Source organism: Pavona decussata, unplaced genomic scaffold, assembly GCF_977016875.1.
Source record: "Pavona decussata unplaced genomic scaffold, jaPavDecu1.1 SCAFFOLD_37, whole genome shotgun sequence".
NCBI lineage: Eukaryota > Metazoa > Cnidaria > Anthozoa > Scleractinia > Agariciidae > Pavona > Pavona decussata.
The window spans coordinates 2,178,946-2,198,845 of record NW_028145459.1 but is presented as its reverse complement, the minus strand read 5'-3'; the positions used below and the strand labels follow the sequence as shown (position 1 = coordinate 2,198,845).

General features: G+C 38.8%; 2 protein-coding genes across 2 annotated transcripts; one reads left to right on the top strand and one right to left on the bottom strand.

Annotated features, from left to right (window-relative positions):
* The first annotated feature begins 1,886 nt into the window (after nucleotides 1-1,886).
* On the top strand, nucleotides 1,887-10,969 carry LOC146483982 (uncharacterized). The gene is made up of 5 exons (XM_085105292.1): nucleotides 1,887-2,180; nucleotides 2,650-3,010; nucleotides 4,618-5,028; nucleotides 6,047-6,378; nucleotides 8,208-10,969. The coding sequence occupies exons 1-5, from the start codon at nucleotides 2,145-2,147 to the stop codon at nucleotides 8,943-8,945; spliced, it is 1,878 nt and encodes a 625-aa protein (XP_084961418.1). The 5' UTR covers nucleotides 1,887-2,144; the 3' UTR covers nucleotides 8,946-10,969.
* Nucleotides 10,780-17,353, bottom strand: LOC146483981 (uncharacterized). The gene is made up of 3 exons (XM_085105291.1): nucleotides 17,294-17,353; nucleotides 16,759-17,068; nucleotides 10,780-16,013 (listed from the first exon to the last, which is right to left on the bottom strand). Exons 1-3 carry the CDS (start codon nucleotides 17,315-17,317, stop codon nucleotides 13,561-13,563), a joined length of 2,787 nt encoding a protein of 928 aa, XP_084961417.1. The 5' UTR covers nucleotides 17,318-17,353; the 3' UTR covers nucleotides 10,780-13,560.
* Nucleotides 17,354-19,900: the final 2,547 nt, after the last annotated feature.

The following is a 19,900-nucleotide window of genomic DNA, read 5'->3' as shown; positions in this document are numbered from 1 at the left end:
GATAGCATACCCAGTATTTTAAGGTTTTAATTTTCTCGTTTTAAACACTTTTCATTTTTTTCTGTTACTTTCTTTGTCTTAGCTGGAATGATTTATACAATGCCCTAGATAAAACCTTTTAATTGGTGTATTACAGTTGGTGTAGGGGTTCACAGTTGTCGTTTTACATAATTACGACATTTCCCATGGGAGTGAACGGGTTAAGGGCACCAGATTTCCGGGTCTCGAGGGTTTCCGTCACAGCGATAATTCAGTCTTCCCCGAAGTTGCGAAGGAGCTCAGTAGGGCAGATGTAGCGGAATAGTAGGCCATTTTCATGATGGCGTCATTTTACTACAACTACCAGAATTCATTTCGTTTTCCTTTTCAAATTCAAATTTTGTAATCCCAATGGACAGCAAAGAACAAAAGCTCTAATTAGCATGAGAAAACAAAAACCAGACGGATTTTGGTAGTTGTAGTGAAATGACGCCATAGTGAAAATGTCCGACTGTTATCACCAGAAGGAAAATTATGGAATGGAAGAGTAGTGTCGGCATGTGGGTGTGTGTCCTTTAGTCCATCAAATTTTTTCACTTGCCTGTGATTGGTCAGTCTCCCTCGCTTTAGCGAGGCTCTCTTCAGTGGTCCGCCATGCTGGCGGTAATTTTCGTTGTAAAGCGCATCCTTTAGCTATTGAAAGCTGGGCCTTGTTTGAGGAAATATGGTTTACCACGCTCAGTAATAAGCGGCCCAAAATAGCAATTCCAGTCGTGTAACTGATCACAGTAGAAGTCCAGTGGTGGAGAAAGATTTCCTATAAAAGTTTTCTCATTAACGTCTTGTAGACGGAGAATCCGAATCCTTCCAGTTTTTCACTACATTAAACGGATAGACCATTGTACAATGACAGGAGCTTATAAGCTCCTGACAATGAGCAAACGGGAGGGGAGAGGGGTGCTCTCCCATCTAAGCCTAAATATTAAAGTATGTGCGGCCTCAAAGGGTATGCCTGTTCTTGAGCCATTTTACCCGGCCTGAAATGTGGTATAGATTTTAGCCATTTTGAGTTGAAAGTGGCAGTGAAAACGGCTATGGGTTTTAAAGAAACGGGTATGTAAATCAGAAACCCTGACTCAAAACTGGGTACGAAATTTAGTGGCCATGTCTGAAAAAGGATAAATAATACAAAAAAGAGCAAGGGCTCATTTCACGGTCAGGGAAATATATTTTTCCAATATTTCGAAAGGCGCGGCCTTTCTTTTTCAGGGTATTTTTGAATACCCTGAAAAAATTGAACATTATGGGAACGTGGAAAGTATTTAATTGACTTGCATTGAGTCTAACGATGTACCAAGAGTACACCAAGAAAAGCTTGGGTAAAAACTCGTTCTCAGAATTTTAGCGATTGCTATTTGTTGATAAAATACTACAGCTATATAATTTGAAAAGGATAAGGCAAAAAAGTTTTAAAACTTCAGGCTCCCAGCTTTTTCCACATCGCCCACAAAACGGTATGTCAGCGGACGTTTTCGTAGTCTGTGACGTACCGATGACGTACTTGGTGGGGAATAAATTAAAAATGGCGCTCGCTTTCTCCTCGAATCTTTATTGAAATGCCAGTTCCGAGTCATTTGGTACTTCGTAACTCCAAGAGAAAAAGTTGGTTCGTCTAAAATCGACTGTACACTGTTCATATTGGAAAGCGGGAGACAGAAATGCAATGAACAAACAACATTTTTAATGAAATCCGTTTACCTTAGTTTTCCCCACCAATTACGTCACAGCTTGGGGACAGGAACAACATGGGTGGGGTCGCGTGGGTGAGGGGATCGGTGGGGGACTCGGTGGGGTGCCAAAACACCCAACTCCCCAGTCCCTCTCCTCCGTTACAGACGTGACCAAGTTTCCGGTTGACTTGAGTGGAACGCGGAGTGTTTCTCTGCCGCCGGATTGATTTCTTTTGAAGGCGGACATCATTTGACCATTTGTCCCTTGTTAAACGCTCCTGAATATTCATAAGGTTTCACTTCCTTCACCAGTTCAGAATGATTCTGTTTTAAGCGCTACGGTTGTTAAAGTATTGTACGTACAGCAGCTAGTTGGCATTCCTTTGATCAAGTTTGACAGTCCGTCGAATACTATTTCCTTAGAGAGGAATCAACATGTCAGACCTGGAAGACATTGAAGATATATTTGAGGTACTGTAGATACATATAAGTTTATTCAAGTTTATACATGATTGAATTTCAAGGTGTCCTTTTCTCGAAGTTTTATCTTCCGACACAAGTGAGCTTTCATCGTCGTCACACCTTTGACGTCTACAAGATGTTGTCGGGTACAACCATAACATGTTTGCCTCTGAATTGTAAAATCGGTTAAAGCTGATTTCTCGATCGTTGTTTTTAACATTTTGACCACGTGAAATTATTGAGAGAAGTTTGAATCCAAACTCGTTGTGTATATATGACGTCATATTATCAGACAGGCAGAGACGGGAGAGCTTTTATGATTTGTTGGCACGAATTCCTCTGAAAATCAATGGATTGTCTCAGTGGCTTGAAATCTTCCCCACTAAGTCTGGGGCTTGGGTAATTGAATAAATATAGAAGGGAATAGAAAATGTCCTTCCAATTAACATCATATTATTATTGATTTCTATAATATTAGGGATGGCTGGAAAAACCTAGTGAAGATGCGGATGCTAAGAACAAGGGCTGGTTAAAAAAGTCATTCACCAAGAAATGGAAGAAAGGATACTATGTCCTGCGTAGATACTGTGCAGGCAATCAGCCATTTATTCAGTGGTTTGACAAAGAGGATGGCTGGCGGCGGCAAATGCCACGTGGGACACTAGAATTGTTTCCAAGGTACAAAGTGTTCAAAAGAGCAGAGCAAAAGGCAAAGCAGCATGTCTTTGAGATAAGCACTGATGCAGAGACGCTGATACTGGCTGCTGAAAGCGAGACTGTTATGGATCTCTGGGTCATTCAGTTACAGATGCAGACAGTGATGAACCCACGAATAGCAGGTAAGCTTTTATAGTAATTAAATATTTTTCAGGGCTTGGTTGAAAACTATGCTAATTGGACATTTGTTCGCATGTAAAATTTAAATTACTCCAAATAAGTTCTAGTTTGAGATAGGAATTATTTTCCAGGCAAGAATCATAACTCCATGTTGATTTTAATTTTACCTCAGGGTTGTCATAGCAACCCCATGGTTTACTAACAAATTTTGGAGTGCAATGTCAGTACATTCCCGTGGTTCTTTTTGTAAGTTTTCATGTGTTTTAGTTGATTTTGAACATTTGACATTCCCTAGGAAAAAGAGTCAGTGTAATTTCAGGCTCACTTGGATAGTTTCTAATAAAAGCAACTATTGTGCTGTGTCAGTGGGCAATAGCAAAGAACTTTTGGTTTATCAACAGAGTTGAAAACTAAAGGTAAATTGGTCACTGTAAAGAGATTGGAGTGCTGGCTTTTTGAACATTAGGCCTTCATCAGAGTGAATCGTCATTGTTAACCCACCGGGGGGTGGGGTGAGAACTCGTTGAAATTTGAAATATTTTGGTGAGGGTTTTTCTTGACTGCAACTAGCATTTGATTGTTTGTTGAAAGCTGTTTGGGCTAAGACGAAAGAACATAACATCCTTGCAAGTTGATAATGGGTGGGTAGGTTCTTGAAATTTTTCATTGAGGCATCATTCTGTTGATGACCATGACTCTGTGGCCTGCGAATGCGACTGCCTCTCATTACTTCCAACTGCAAAGGGGCTGGTACCTTAATGTTGTCTGGAGTCAGGAATGGGTATTTTATCATTCAATGACTTCACCTTCAGTTATTGTGTGGCAAAAGCAAAATGAAATGCCCTTGTGCTTTGTTGTTGTTAAAGTGAACTGTTTTGTAATTGAGTTCACTTGTTGGCAGTTTGTTCTATTTATATATTTTTCATTGATATGGAAAGATGGTAGTGACAGTTTTGGTATTGGTAGTGTGCTTAATGGTAGTGTGTTTAATTTCTGTGACTTATTTTTGGAGTTTGTAAGTGATCTTATAATTTGCACCAAACTTGTTAAGGATGTAATTTGGCTTTCACCAGGCACTGCACAAAAAGGTGTTGTCTGACGGACAAAAAAAAAAATCACTGAAATTCCACTTAATCTGGAAAATGTTACCAGAGACACGCCTCTCATTAGTGACCAGTTTTCAATTTTTTACAGAAAGCCTGCAGAGTAAACCGGATTGAAATCAGTTTAGACTGCAGTCTTGTTCATCCCTGTCTAGACATTAGAGAGATTCAGTATCATGTTTATGGCAAACGGCAAACGCAATAATCCTGTTAACATTTTCTTGAAAAAATTAGTACATACCTGTAGATGAGAATAATGCAGAATAATTCTAGCCTAGCCTTTGATTTTACCAAAAAACCTACTCAATTTTATTGAGAAAATGAAAAAAGTGAGGAGAAAATGTAGAGTAAACAAGGTCACGTGGTCATTTCTGCTGTTTCCCATTTGCCGTAAACATAATTCTAAATGTCTCTATTGTTTAATATTGATAAATAAGCAGTCTTTTAGCTTTTGTGATCACTTTTGAGATAAATTATTATAATTTGATTATTGTTTATCATCACAGGTGAAGTTTTTCGAGTCAAAGGCAGTGGCAGTCGGCAAATGCAGCGAATAGGAGCAAGGGATCAACAGTGCCTGCTCCATATCTCCAGATGGGGCCTGACATTAGCACTGGAGCGCACGCGAGCTGTGTTGGCCCAGTGGCCCTTGACTACTATCCGCAGCTACGAAGCCTTGGATGCTAATGAGTTGATATTTGAAGCAGGAAGAGCCTCACCTATGGGTGAAGGGAAGTACAATTTCTTCACACAAAATGGTGATGATAACAAGATTTTTGATGTTATAGACAATTTTGCTTCAGCGCGACTCAGGAGAAACCAAGGATCACGTGCACCAGCAGCGTCCAGTGAATTAACAGACGATGATATTGAAAGAGCTTATGATCAGCTAAGATTTAGCTTGCAGCTCACATCAGGTATGTATTTAGTAATATTGTTATGGGCAAATTGCTAGATAGAGCACTGTTGCCATAACATGATACATTAAAAATGTTTGGATGTGTAGCCAGGCATGTTAAAAAAAATTAAAAAGTTGTTGACACTGGCTAAAAATATATATATACTGGACGTTTCGGTCACTACTGTTGCCTTCTTCAGCAAAGGTCATCGACGTGGCGACAAAGACTAATTCTTGAAGCTAATGGCATTCCGTGCGCGATAGAACTCTATAAATGAACATATAGCCCTACCAAACATATACAATAACATTAAGAGTTTTTAGTCTTTACAATACTCTAGAGACCACTGTTACACTTTGAAATTCTGTCGAGGTGTGATTTATTTATTCATCACACATCGTGTACATATTCCAAGCAGGATGCCGTTAGATATTTGCATTTTTATCTTTGCTGAAGAAGGCAACAGTAGTGGCCAAAACATCCAGTATATATATATTTTTAGCCAGTTTCAACAACTTTTTAACTCTTTTTAACATGATACATGTTTTTCAATAACTTGCTGATAACAGTGCAACAACTGTAGCAGGCAGACTTGTCAGAAAGCAAACTTGAAATTAGATAACTTCTGTCATCACCTTTAATTGGTCACTTGGAAGAAGTGACCTGCACTCTTTGCGATTCTGAAAAGTCTTTACAGTATTAACATTTAGACAAAGAAGACCAAGAAGAGAAATCCTGAAAATATCCATACCTCCCCCACAGAAGGTTTTGATAATTATTTTCATTTATATTGTTGTTTGCTGTAACTATACTAGGTTGCTAACCATGACCCTATACCTTCGTGTGACATCAAGTAAATTGATAAGCTCTATGCAACTTTATGTCCCCAATTGGTATGGAGAAGAAAGGTGATGATCTAGACAAGCATTTGGCAAGTATTGAGAGGGTGGTGGTTTCATTTTGAGTTTCCAATGGTTACAAAATATACTCAGTCTGGTTAGAAACAACATACTACAATTAAATCTTTGTTGTTTAGCTCCTTCATTCCACCGAGATGGGCCAGTTCGGAGCATGAACCAGAGTGCTCCACAGTCCATTGATGCTGCAGGCTCAATGCAGGGGATGTACAATCACTTGGGCAGATCTGACAGTATTGGCAGTGCGCACAGCTTAGGAGGCATTTCACTCAATTCAGAATCCAATCTCAGTTATAGTCGTTTGGAACGCCTTCCAAGTTGGGGCTCCCAGCGTGGAGAACCGTTCAACAGACTCAATCCTGTGCCATCTGAAAGCAACATACAGGAAGGGAGCTATGATCGATTGGCACGCTCACCAAGTGTTACAAGTCGTGCCTTAGCTCAGTCACTGGTAAGTATGTGCACAGACTAGTAAATTCATTTTAAAGTTAAGAAAGACTGTCTAGCATTTATGGCTGACGCAACAAGTACCATGATGATTGTTTCAAAACTAACCTTACCACAGATTAATGTATTTGATGCTTTGTTGGTAACAATCATCTATTTTTAAATACACTGTTGGAAATGCATATTGCAGCTCACAATAATTAGCTAAATGCTGCAATGACAAGAACCTTACTGGGTAATTAGAGAGGGAGGGGTGCTCCCAGATGTATTGAGCATTCAAAGAAGTATCACTGGAATTACAATCTTATGGTATTAGTAGTAAATGGTTTGCACACAGGAGAGATCAAGATCATCAAACGCACTCCCTAGTCTTTGATTATTACTAGTTATCATAATTATAGTTACAGTATTCGTGGCCTAAACCAATTAGAAAATTCTACCTAATATGGTATTGTGAAGCCATCACAGTGTATGTAATAGAAGATGTGCTTTCATGCTTTGTGACAAGAGCTTTCCAGACCATGTGATACTCCCTGATGGTGGGGAGCTCAGTTCTTGGCAGTTTGTCAACTGTGGTTACTGGGATCCCTGTGGTCTTTTATCAAAGAGAGGGGGGACAAATATGAATGCAACATTTACTTGAAACCCCCCCCCCCCCCCCAAAAAAAAAAAAAACCTACACCTGAGGCATTATGTTCTTTTTCAGTCAATCCATGTCACGTGTGACCAGTATTTCCGAGAATGAAATGAATATTCGAAATCCTCTTTGTAATGTTCGGCATTTGAATGGAATGTTGAACATTTCTCTAGAAATCTTTCTGAAAAAGACGCATTAACAAAAAAAAAGATTCAAAATAATTGGGAAACTCTTTAAATACTTAATGCTGTAATGTAAAGAATAATGTAATAATGTAATGTAATGTAAAGAAAAATTCATAGCTTTATACCGCCCAAGAAACTATCCAAGGGAAGTTTCTACGGGAACTCTGAAATCTCGTTGGGGAATTGTTCAAAACTGACATTCAAATTTCAAAAATACCGGTCATGCGTGACATGGATTGACTGTAAATGCAAATTATATTCATTTTGGAAGTTTTGTCAAGTTTTGTAATTTAAGTCAGCCATTCCTTTACAATTTAGGCTACAGTATTTTTCTATCAAATAAAGATTTGGTAATGCAGAGACATGCACAAATTAACGATAAAAACCAACATTTCGGTGTCTTCATGATGCCATAGTCTAGGAGAAATAAAAAATTACAGAGTCTGCGGCAAGGTGTAACAATAAATTAGCATATAGTGTTTAAGGCTAATTAAATAAATACTTTTGCGCAAATAGAGTCGTTTTGCACATTCACACGTGTGGATGGACATAAGCAAAAAGCATCTTCAATGTATAAACACTACCATGAACAGCATGGCGAAGTCCCGAAAGACCTACTGAGGCGTTTTAGCATTCTGAAAAAGTGTAGAAATAAGTTGGATTGTTTGGTCAATGAAATGCTTTTCATCAGAGACCTAAAACCCACTCTGAACGTGCAAAACGACTCTATTCACGCAAAAGTATTTATTTAATTAGCCTTAAACACTATATGCTAATTTATTGTTACACCTTGCCGCAGACTCTGTAATTTTTTATTTCTCCTTGACAATGGCGTCATGAAGACACCGAAACGTTGGTTTTTATCGTTAATTTTTGCATGTCTCAGTATTTTTTTAGCACGTAATAAATATTTGAGGACCAGAAAGAATTTCTTACACTGTAACTTACAAGATCCACTATTCTGCTTGCTAGACTGACCCCCTGGCCTGATACATCTTGTGGTGTTTACAGGACACAAGGCTGGAGAAGGAAGGAAGACCTTCACTGAGACAGTTACCACGGGAACCTATAAACGATGGCCGCATGGGGAAACCTACTGATGATTTGACAAGTACTGATGAGTATCCACAACAATCAAATAATGGAAAATCAATTATAATAGATCAGCATAGTTTGCCTGCAACAGCTCAGCAAGTTGCTTCACATGAAGATGGTACAGAGAAAAACCGTAGCTTCTCAAGGAAAGAAAAGACCATATCTGCAATTGGCTCTCCTAATTTCTTGTATTTGAATGCAGCTAATTCGTCAAGCGTTGAGGTGCTGCCTTATTTGTATGCTAAAGTAGATCTCAGCAAGAAGACAAAATATAGACAGTCAGCAGAGAAGGCTCCAGACTCGACACTTGGAAACACAAGAAGAAAAAGCAAGAGCTCTGAAAGCATCTTAAGTGGTTCACCAAGTGGCTCGCCAACATTCACTCATTTTGCAGCCTTTGCAGCGTCAGATGCCGAACCTCAAGGTGCTGATTATGCTTTCCTTTCCATGATACCACCACAAAAGCCACGCTCTGAGAGTGTAGCACGCAGTAGCATTGTCAGCTCACCAGGAGATGATGAAGGGAAAGCCGAGTGCTTTACTGTTCTGCCAGAATTACCTGCCAAGAAAGGCTCATATGGTCATCAGGTGGAAGCCTTGGGGAGAACTCTATCAGAAATGTCACATGTAACCCAAAAGGGGAATTCGAAGTAACAAGCATGATAATTAAGTATAAATGGCATAGTTAGCAAAAACATGAATGTGTTTTGTAGAGATCCTGCTTCAACTCAAGGAATATTAAAGTCTATTCCAGATTTCCACAAAGAAAATGTACATGACGGTGCTATAACTGCCTACATGCCATACATTTCTTTTCAAGATAACGGTTTTGTTTTAATTTTCTGTATTTAACTGATTTTGAATGAGATCTTTACGAAACTTCACGTTTTTGCTTTAATCAGATTGGCGAACTTGTACAGTATATAATGAACTTGCTTTTCAATTTTTATGTAGTATTTAAAAATTATTCCTAATGGCAAATTGTTATTGTGTCAACTATTACTGAGGTCTTTTTTTATTATCAGAGTTCATCTGAAAGACTATGTAATCAGGCAATAATAATTATTATTATAAATTAAAAATTATTTTTAATTTATAATTTTGCACAAGTTTGCATGCATAGCCTTTTAATAATAATATTATAATTAAATATTAAGCACTATCAAATAGTCAGTAGTATTTAGTAGCACCTACATTGATGGTCATTGAAAATGTATGCTTTGAGAATACCACAATTATCTGTTCTTGAAGCCTAATTTCTTTGCCATGAATTCTCAAATTTCCACTGTTCAAACTGTTGAGTCCTCCTTAGAAGTTATTCTTTCAATTTACTATTTCAAAGAGGTTTGTTTTCTTTCTGAACATGGCGTATTGGAGTCTTGAAAATTTCAACAAGGCTGCTGTTTGACTGATTGGATCTATTATGCGTAGGACAAAAGCCTTCCTTTCTAGGCCCCACTAAGACCTATAAATATATGTGCAGAAAATGGATTCTGATTGGGCCATGTTTGCTGCAGACAATTGGAACCATAAAGGACAGAAATATCCCTTCTAGGGGGGAAGACGGTTTAATCCAGGTTTAATGAAGAAATTAATTAAAAGAAATTACAATTTTTGACTACGACTACGACAAAGAAAAAAAAAGATACTCGACTGAAAATCTTGATGCGGTCTGCCACAGGCGGCCTGCAAAATGAGAAGAAAATGAAATAAAAATGATCAAATTTTAAGGGTTTATTTGTTGGCATCGCAGAATTGCTGCATCTATAAACAGTGACATGAAATACTACTCAGTAGTCTTTATTTGGATGGTCACACTTAACTATTGTCTATAAGAGTTAATTTTCATTCACAGGGTCAAATGTTAGACAGGTCTACCCTACACAATTCAAGGTTTAATTTTGATGCTTGTTTACGAGCTGTTTTCAATAATATTGAGTGTTGAAAGTAAGTTAATATGTTTGCTTTGTAACTGGTTAGCAAAACATGCAACACATTCTCAACCAATGAGAGGTAATCACGATTTTCTTGCCAATTTTCGCACTTGGTGCAAGTTTTGTGTATTAATCTGCTTTGGATAATTTCTGATTGTTTCACTGTGTTTTTTACATCTGTTGTGATAGGTCAAACTTAAATTACTTTGGTTTGGTTTACAAACCACTGCAATAAACATGTAATATGAACAAAGGTTAGTTTCTTGAGAAACTGCAGTGCTGCGTTGGTGTGGAGTACAATGAAATTAATATGGTTTACTAACAGAGTTGATAACTAAAGGTAGATTGGCCACTGTTTCATGTGATATATCAAAGTTCAGCTCGATAACAAGACTAAGAGGGCACAAACAAAGGAAATTGAATAATCATGCAGAGTTATTTATTCATTTCAATCTACTGTTTGTGTCCTCTGGACCTTGACATGAAGTGGAATTTTAATATTTCGAAAGAAGCTTAACTTGCACCGTATCTACAGAAATAATGGACACAACAGGTTGCAAACAAAGCATACAAAATTTCCTTTATTTAAATTTATTGACAAGTATTTTGTAAAAATATAACTATTACAATTAATATTTGTAAAACTAGTTGATATTCCAATTTATTTTCAAACTATGTTGTATTGTAACAGCATCTTTATCAAAAAATAAACTGAAAAACTGGATCTCAAAACTTGCTGGGGCTCTTTACAAAAGATTAAAAAAAACTATGGATCTCATTGAAACTTGCTGGGGCTTTTTGTTTAGAAACCTTTAAAGAAGTTTAAAAAAATTAAAAATGCCTTGACTTGGCAGTGATGGACAACAAGTTCTGGTTTTAGACAACTTAAAAAATTGCTGGATAGACACAGATTTTTTCATGATTGATCACTAGTGTAATCACGTTACCAAGTCTCTGCTTGCACATGTATCAAATGCATTACAATTTAATGCTATCAATTACAAGGAAAATCATCATCATTGAAATTATTCTACTTGATAATAAACTATTTGTGTTTACTAGGTACACTTTAAGAAAACTGAAATAATTAATAATACCCTCTTTATCACAGCAAATGACTAAAATGGCTGTAAAACTTGAGGTAATAACAAATTATTTCTCACTGCTTGTCGTTGTAATGCATTAAAGTAAAGGATATGGAAATATTACAGCTACCTGTATGTTTATAAACATACATATATTCTAGATCTAACTCTTAAATCTTTATTGTTTTCTAAGTAAAGCAAATTATGCCTTATGCTATGCTAATTAGTAACAATAGACCCTGTCATGTGGAAAATATATTAGTTTGCTCCAAACTGTAGATATATAGGTACATGTGCATCTGCGCAGTTTTTTAAAAAAATTTGTTCATGAAGAAACAACAATTCATCAATCATTTTCTACAAAAGGCAAAAACTAATAATAATTATGCGAGTACTGCATAGTATGGAATGAGTGTGGGTGTTGTATTCCTGGTTCTAACCTGTGATCAGGTGTTCTTTTTTTTGGGGGGGGGGGGGGGGGGAGGAGCATGAAAGTAGAGCAGCGTGAGAGTCGGCGGTCATGCTGACATTCATGATGCCACACTTTTGCGCTCTCCCCAAGTAAAGAAAGCCTGATGGCCGGTTATCTTGGGGCCAGATTCACAAAACCCAGCTAGCTACAGGTGTATGTAAGGATGTATCCAAGTATATAGTAGTTGCTTGACAATAGTATATTGACTAACAAAAGCAAAGTGTTAAGAAAAAATACTCAAGATATATCTTAACGTAGGAGGGCTTTGAGAATCTGACACTGGGATAGTAACATAACTTACAAAATAATTTGCAAAGTAACATTGAAAACCCACAATTTTGTTTTGTTATTTGGTTCTAGAACAAGGCAATTTCACCATTTCCTTGAGTTCGATTAGACTTTTAGACCTTTGAGGACAGCAAACTTGTCTAGTTAATTACCCCTGTGCTAAGCCTGGGGAAAAGGGGGTGGCGTGGGTGGTCTGTACTCAGGTATGTTAGTAACTGGGAGGTGCAAACCACTTTTTTTGCAATATTTTAAAATCTGGGAATTTTTGGGCTAAAAATTTTCAGGCAGATCTTTGGGAAGAAAAGTTTGGCAGACAACTTCCTAGATATCCGTTGAATTTAATAGTTGAATAAGTTCTACATAATTTGCAATATTTCATTTTCATAGTTTTACAGCAGTATAATTCAAACCTTCATTTTTAATTCATTTTTGTAGTTTACCAAGAGGCAACATGTTTCAGTTTGGACATTTTTAGGTCTTGTTTTAGCCTAACAGAACTTTCCAGGAGCAACCTTTCCTGGAGGAATTCAAGGCCACATGCAAAACCTCCAGTGAATCTGAGCTAAAACAACAACAAGCGATCTGAAATGTAAGCTTTATAGGTTGGTTATGCACTGAGCTGCTTCATTTATATCAACTACAGTATATTTCCAAATAACCTGATAGAGGATGGGGGATAATGGTGATTATTAAAAACTGAATCATTGTATAATGCAATTCGAGGGATTTGATTGGCTTAGCGGCCATGGTATATGAGCAATTATACCATGGCCGAGAAATGGCGATCATTAAATTGTCTTCTGGTTGTTCTTGCACAGCGAAATCAGTAAGATCTAGCAATATTTCTTGATTGTTTTTAATAAAACAATTATTCCACTTGCGCTTGTTGGATATGAGATGATTATAGCCAACTTGGCGCTACGCGCCTCGTTGGCTATCTATCATCTCATATCCAACGCGCGCTCGTGGAATAATTGTTAATGATGATGATGATGGTGTTTGAGGTGTTTGGTCTGATTCAGAGGGTAGACTTCTCTTATTAAACAGGTATGGATTTTAGAGGGCAAAATACTTACTTTAGTCTGAAATAGAGTCAGAGTTTGGACAACCAAGCAGCACATCCCTACCAAATATACAATTACTGTTAATAGTTAACTTCACATTGGATGGCTTGGTGTGTTCCAAACTGTTAGCTCATCAAAGTAACACATTTCCTCTATCAAATTAAGCCCCCCTCCCAAGGGGAAGGTTATCAGAAGGGGTGGGGGCTTAACAAGGGGAAGGGCTGAATTAAATTTGGCTAAGTTAAAGTTTATAACTTATGAAAACATCATGGGTGTTCAGAAAAACACCCTGACAAAGATTAATTAAAAGTCTTCTCAATTTCTTGTGACTTTTGGAACCAGCCACAGGATAGTTAAAGAAATGATAACTTGATCACCTCTGCAAGCAAAAACTAGCAGGCCTGTGTAGTTGTGGCAAGTAACATTTCATTTCTTGGGACTTTTCTTGGCTTTGGTGATCTGTAGTGATTTGGGTCTAGGTACAGATTGCTCTAATTCATCATAAATATCCTCTCCCTGGCTGGGGTCTGCAGGCGATGAAGAAGACCTTCCAGCTCTTATGGGAGGAGTACCTGGAGCAAAAACATCATCTGTAGGGGTTAATGTGACACCATGCTCTTCAACCTCTGCATGTGTAGGCAGGTCTTCATTGTCATCTCTGGATAGCTTTTTAGGTTTACGCCGTGGTTTGGAGAAATCCAAACCTCCAGCTTCTAGAGAAGCCTTCAAGTTCAAAACAATGCCACTCTTTCCTCCCTTCTTCCTATCTTTTCCACTATTTGCCACAGTTGCTATTGAGATGATGTCTGGAGCACTGCCTTTTCTGGGTTTTGGTGTTGACCCCTTGGAGTTGGAAGCCCTTTGTGCTGGGACTGGTGGTTTGAGTCCAGCTTTTGGTGGTGACAGAGTTGAATAATCAACACTTGTATAAGAATTGAGATCATCCAAAGATGATGTCCTATGTGGACCCTCCAGCTGAGATTCTGTAACATCTAAAGGACAACGTACTGACTGTAAGCTGGATGATGAGTTTCTCTTCAATAATGATGGGGAATCCTTTTTCACTGGACTTCTTTGGGGGCTGTTGGGATTGCTGCCATGGTGCAGGGGTATGACAGGAACTGAGGTAGAAAACCCAACCCTTGATTTATCTAGTGTATTGTACAAATTGTCATCTGTGTCATCATTTCTAGACAGAGCAGATGCCAGTTCATTGTTCTTCCTTTCAATCCTCATGGGATTTGATGTTGTTCCTGCTCTAGTGGCATCTAGTGTATTGTACATTTCATTGCTATCAACTGATTTCAAACTTTGATCTGATAACCTTGGAGTTAGAGTTGGGCGTGTACCAACTCTTGTGGCTGCATCCAAAGTATTGTACATTTCATCGCCTTCATCTATTGATGTTTTGAAGGCCTGCAACCTCCTTACAGGAACTGGTGAATGTCCAACTTTAGTCATATCCAGTGTATTATACATATCATTTTCATCGACTGGGATTGACTGGGATTTCTGGAGTTTTTGAATCTGTTCAGATGTTTTTCTGCCATGGGCTGGTGGAGGAGGTGGAGGAGGAGGCCTTAATGTTTTTGATGTCTCCAGAGTGTTGTATGTATCACCTTCATCTTCATCTAATGAGACTGATTTGGACTTCTGAAGTGTAGTTTGCTGATTAAACAATTTCCTTACAGGACGTGGGGGAGGTCTTGTTTTAGTGTCAAGCGTGTTGTACATATCATCACCTTCCTGAACTGATGGTGAATGGGATGTGTGACATTTCTTAAGTTCACCAGAGGTCTTCCTGGTTAAAGGTTTAGGTGGTGTCTTTACATTACGTGGTCTGCCAGGAGAGTCAGTTCTGCTAGGAAGGAGGATGGGTTTACGAGAAGGCTGTACAGTGGTCGTATGATCTAATGTATTGTATGTCTCCTCAACTTGTGAAGTTGATGCAGTTGTGTGACTTTGTGAAGAGGATTTCATGCTCAGTGTGTTATATGTGTCTTCTTCAATGGATTGAATACCAGTTGACATCTCAGGCTGAAGAATTTCACCAAGTACATTATAAACACCCTCGCTTGCTTGGTTCTGATGCTGTGAGCTTGGAAGAGATTGCGAGGTGTCATGGTGATGGAGAGTGTTGTACATATCTTGTGTATCTTTGGCTGGAGACAAGCGTTGATCAAGGGTACAGTATTCATCACCAACAACACCTTTCTGACTCTGTTGTTGCAAATGCTCCTCAGAGCCGTGTCCTGGGTGATTCAAGGTGTCAAACTGCTCGACCTCGTCAGACTCCATGGATAATCTGTTGCCGGGTGCAACGACTTGAGGCACAGCTTTCCCCATCAAGGGTGGAGCTGTTTTCATTGCATCTCGGGAGGGCAGGTGTCCATAAGGAGCAGCATATGCATTTTTCATAGAGTTTGAAGTCCCTGGTGACATCTGTTGGTCTGTACCTGGAGATGTAGCTATTAACTGGTCATATCCATTATATGAGACATCTTTAACACCAGATGTATTATCACTAGGCACAGATTTTGTCTTTTTAAGGGTTTCATGTGATGGTGACGCGCTTGTCTTGCTACTTGCTCTGGATCTGATCACACTGTCCAAGAGCTTGTAAATCTCATCATGTTGAGGTGTCAAGAATGTAAACTTGCCTTCCCCTGTAGGTGCTCTCCGACCGGCTTCCACTGTGAACTTGCCTCGTGTACTCATGTAGCGCCTCAGACATGTTAACGGCCATGCTACAAGGAGCCTTCCATCCTTTGCACAGAGAAGTCGCAGTTCGCTGTTTGCAACATGAAGGTGGCATGAATCAGTTGCTCCAACCTTTATCATCAGTTCATTTGCTTCAGGTTCCACAAAAAATGAGTTGACTGTTCAAGAAAATAAAATAAAGAAGCTTCAAAACTCTCTGGAGTATTAACTTAACTGCCGGGGCTGACTGTTTTATGAATTGCCTCGGAAATTTTGCCCTCTATGTTATAAACACGTAATTAAAATGAGTCCTTGTAGAATTAAGGATTAATTTTCACTTGTATTTTCAAAGTTTTCACAAATTGCCCTCATTGATGCGCGACTCGGGCAATTTCTGAAAACGTTGAAAATACGCATGAAAATTAATCCTTAATTGTACTCAGCCTCATACGATTACATATACTAAATAAATAAATAAATAAATAAATAAATAAATAAATAAATAAATAAAAAAGGCTTTGTTGGGCCTGGTTGATGAGCTTTTCCACTAGCATTTAGTAGGCTCAATTACCAGCCAATGAGTCCACGCTCACTCCCCCTGAAAAGAGGAGGAAAGTTGGACCAGAGGGAGCAGCGGAAATTGACCCTACACTGGCATGAACTTGTTTGAAGCAGTAGGGAATATGTTGTAAGATAAATCAGCCTGGTTTACATCCCTAACAAACCCTTTACCTGCCAAGACGTGTTTTGATTCACTGTTTACATTCTCTGTTCACCCAGCCAATGTAGGTACATTGTCTCTTTGTCCCAATTATCATTCCCTCTCCCTCCCAAAAAGTAATGGCTCTTTTTTGTTAAAATTAATATTAAGCATTAAGTAAATATTGACCTTTTAATACCAAGAATAAACAATCAAACACGCACCGATACTCTCCCTTTCCAAAACAAGAATCCATTGATTTAGTTCATCTTCCGAATGTGCAGCCAAGCGATATGTGTGATCAACTGTTTTGATTTCAAACACAAAATGTTTCTTCGGTTCATGGACTTTCACGATTTCATACCCGGGGTAGAGTGCTAAGACCCCTTTAGGTTCGGCCTTTCTCCAGTTCTTTGTTCCAGTGGCGTAAAATTCAAGGCTTCTGATGTTGCTTGCCAATATGTGTTTGAATACGAAATGGCGGCGTTTCCAATCTTTTCTTCCGTGTTCATATGTGCATTTGTCAAGAGTTCCCTAATCGCAAAAAGAAGATGAAAATACATTGCGACATTTGATCACAAACTCTTGCATCGGCTAAGCTATTTGCAAAGCGTTAAACTATACAGCGAGAATTGTTTCAAAATAAACTTGAATTATGTTGCAAAGTTTTCCCAGAATAGCACGATAGGTACTTAGAGCTCTCTACATTGTAGATTCATTGAAAATAATTCCGTATATGGCGTAAAATGCAGTACATACCTCGAACAAAACACGGACCTCCATTGTGCGGCATAATTGGTACAGTCCGATTACAGTACTTCCTCCCTCACACGCGTCGGGAGACTGATACCGAAGAAGATTAGCTTACTTTTTGAACTTTTTGAATGGATGTTGGAATGAGGGACGGTGGAATCAGCGTGTTCACCAGATCCTACCCTCGGCTTTATATTATTTATACAGGGTAACCAGTTCAGTTAACTGTTCAGTTACACAACTGCTATCAATATAGGACCTGTTGAAATAATAAATGTTAAATAATAAGAACATAATAAGGCTAAAAAATAGAAACACACACAAAAAATAAAAAAAAATTGACAAAGAAGGTAAGTTAAAAAAGAACAGAAGAATGTTAAAAATGTTAAAAACTGCTAAAAAATTATGAGTTTAAAATATCTGCACCTTTATAATAAAAAGAACGCTTAGAAATTTCTAACTCCGGATGACAAATTTTGGACATAAATACTTTGAACTTTGTTTGCGCAGAGAAACTTTTGGAACCACTGTGTGACCACTCGCTGCTGCTCTCAAGGCCGCCTATAAATAGAAGTCCCCAATCATTTTGTTCGATTATACTTTAAAGGCATAATTCAGCACACATTATTCCGGGATTATTTTACATACATTCCAAACTTAATCCCCATCGTCAATGAAAGGCGAACCCAGTGGGTTCGATCGTAAACACAGTCTTCTCCTCTGCCTCGTACTGATCCCAAAGGGCGAATATCCTTGCTTGTAGGTCGCGGTACTTACGGCAGTGGATTCTACGCAGTTTCTTCTCGGAGACCAAGCGAATGTGGATGGCGGTCAGCTGGGCTTCCCTGTGAAGGAGCTTGATGAGGACGTAAAGTGGCAGTCGTCCGCGTCTTGCTGCTCTCGGCGGTTGAGGCCATGACTCCCATCCCTCTAGGTCGTTGTTGGTGCGTACCGCTTGCTTGAAAACTGTCCAGTCGGAAGGGCACCACGTGGTTCCGTTGATCCAGGTACTGGACACGTAGTCAGCCAACTCTGCCTGACGTTGTAGACGCTGGAACTGGAGCGATCTAACTGAGAGCGATCTGGCCATGAAGCGATCTGACCGGTTACCGCGGACAGTGGCAATACCTTTCCTGGATATAATTTTACAGATTAAGAATTTTTTGCTTTCATTCCTTCTGTAATGGTCACGAAGTCCAAAGAAGCGATGCCTGAACTTGGTACTAGTATTGTAACAGAAGTGGGATCACGTAGTGCGACTTCTGTCAACTACTACGTACGTAAAATATATTCTTACTCTACAAATAAAATCACGATATAGTGCTATTGTTTATAATCGTAGTTCCGCTATTGTTCTGTCAGGTCAGCCACCCCCTCTTCAAAAACCCTTGGTCCGCCACTAAATAGAAAGGTTCTTGCTGAATCTAGTATGATGCATGGATGTCACAGCATCTGATGTGCCTCCGTTTCAACTATCACGAAAAAGTCTGCATTAAAAAGCTGCTAGGAGGCTACAGATGTATAAAGAAAGAAAATCAAAGAAAAGATCTAAGGTGCCTCACTCCTCATCACTTTTTGAAGTTATCAAAGTGATGGAAATAATATAATAAAGTTGAAGTTGAATTTATTTCTGAAAGCGGGAAAGAAGTGAAAAAAAAACAAAACAAAACAAAACAAGACCGCAGTTCTTTTGTCCGTATAGACGAAGTCTGCCGATTCAAACAATTTCCACCTGTTTTAGGGTGGCGCCATCTGGGATAGACAAGCCTGAGAACAAACCCGTAAGCGACCACCCAAATTGCCAAGCTTAGATCTTTTACAGATTCTGCGTATACTTGCAGCATTTTCGTTGTGCGGTTCTTTGCTTATAGTTTGCAAGATTTAGTGGTCGCTTACGAGAGTCTAACCAGAGGGGGTCTCTTCAACGAACAGGTCTGACACATCCTTATTAGAAGAGAATTTATCGCATACATTTTCCTAGTTACAATACGAGAAGTGCTAGGTTGTCACTAAAGTTCCTCGTAAACTCTGAGCTGAGTGGAGTGGTACCCCAGCGGGGTACTCGGGTATAAACGTGACGGGGGGGTCCGACGGAGCCTAATATTTTGCACACAAAAACAATACATGGACCTTATATTGTGCACCCAAAAAAATACAAGACTGGAAATTTTAGACCCAAAAAAATGCATGACTTTTATACCCTAAAAATACAATCTTAAGAACAGTATACAAATTACTGCCTTTCTGCCTTTCGGATCTTGTGGGAACTTTGGATTGAATTGCGTAAGAACTATTAGCCTTGCACAAATTCGAACCCAAAAAAATACGCGCAGATTTTTCAGACCCAAAAAAATACATGGTTAAATCTCCAACCCAAAAAAATACAGGAGTTAAAAATTTTAGACCCAAGAAAATACGACGGACCCCCCCCGTCACGTTTATACCGGAGTATACCCCCTGGGAGTAGTACATACAGCCAAACATGGAGATCAGACCATGTGTCAAGTGGTCACATACAAGAGGTTAAAAACAATGAAAAATTCTAATGCCGTCACCTTAAAGGTGGTCGCAGTCGCTTACGAGAGGTTCCAACTATAGGGCTTTGGCAGGAGC

Excerpts from the sequence above, each read along its gene's own strand:
- LOC146483982 (XM_085105292.1), top strand. The coding sequence starts at position 2,145 with ATGTCAGACCTGGAAGACATTGAAGATATATTTGAG. Across the intron at positions 2,181-2,649 it reads ACATTGAAGATATATTTGAG|GGATGGCTGGAAAAACCTAG; the intron begins GTACTGTAGATA and ends CTATAATATTAG. Across the intron at positions 6,379-8,207 it reads GTGCCTTAGCTCAGTCACTG|GACACAAGGCTGGAGAAGGA; the intron begins GTAAGTATGTGC and ends TGGTGTTTACAG.
- LOC146483981 (XM_085105291.1), bottom strand. The coding sequence starts at position 17,317 with ATGGAGGTCCGTGTTTTGTTCGAG. Across the intron at positions 17,069-17,293 it reads AGGTCCGTGTTTTGTTCGAG|GGAACTCTTGACAAATGCAC; the intron begins GTATGTACTGCA and ends TTTTGCGATTAG. Across the intron at positions 16,014-16,758 it reads TTTGGAAAGGGAGAGTATCG|TCAACTCATTTTTTGTGGAA; the intron begins GTGCGTGTTTGA and ends TTTCTTGAACAG.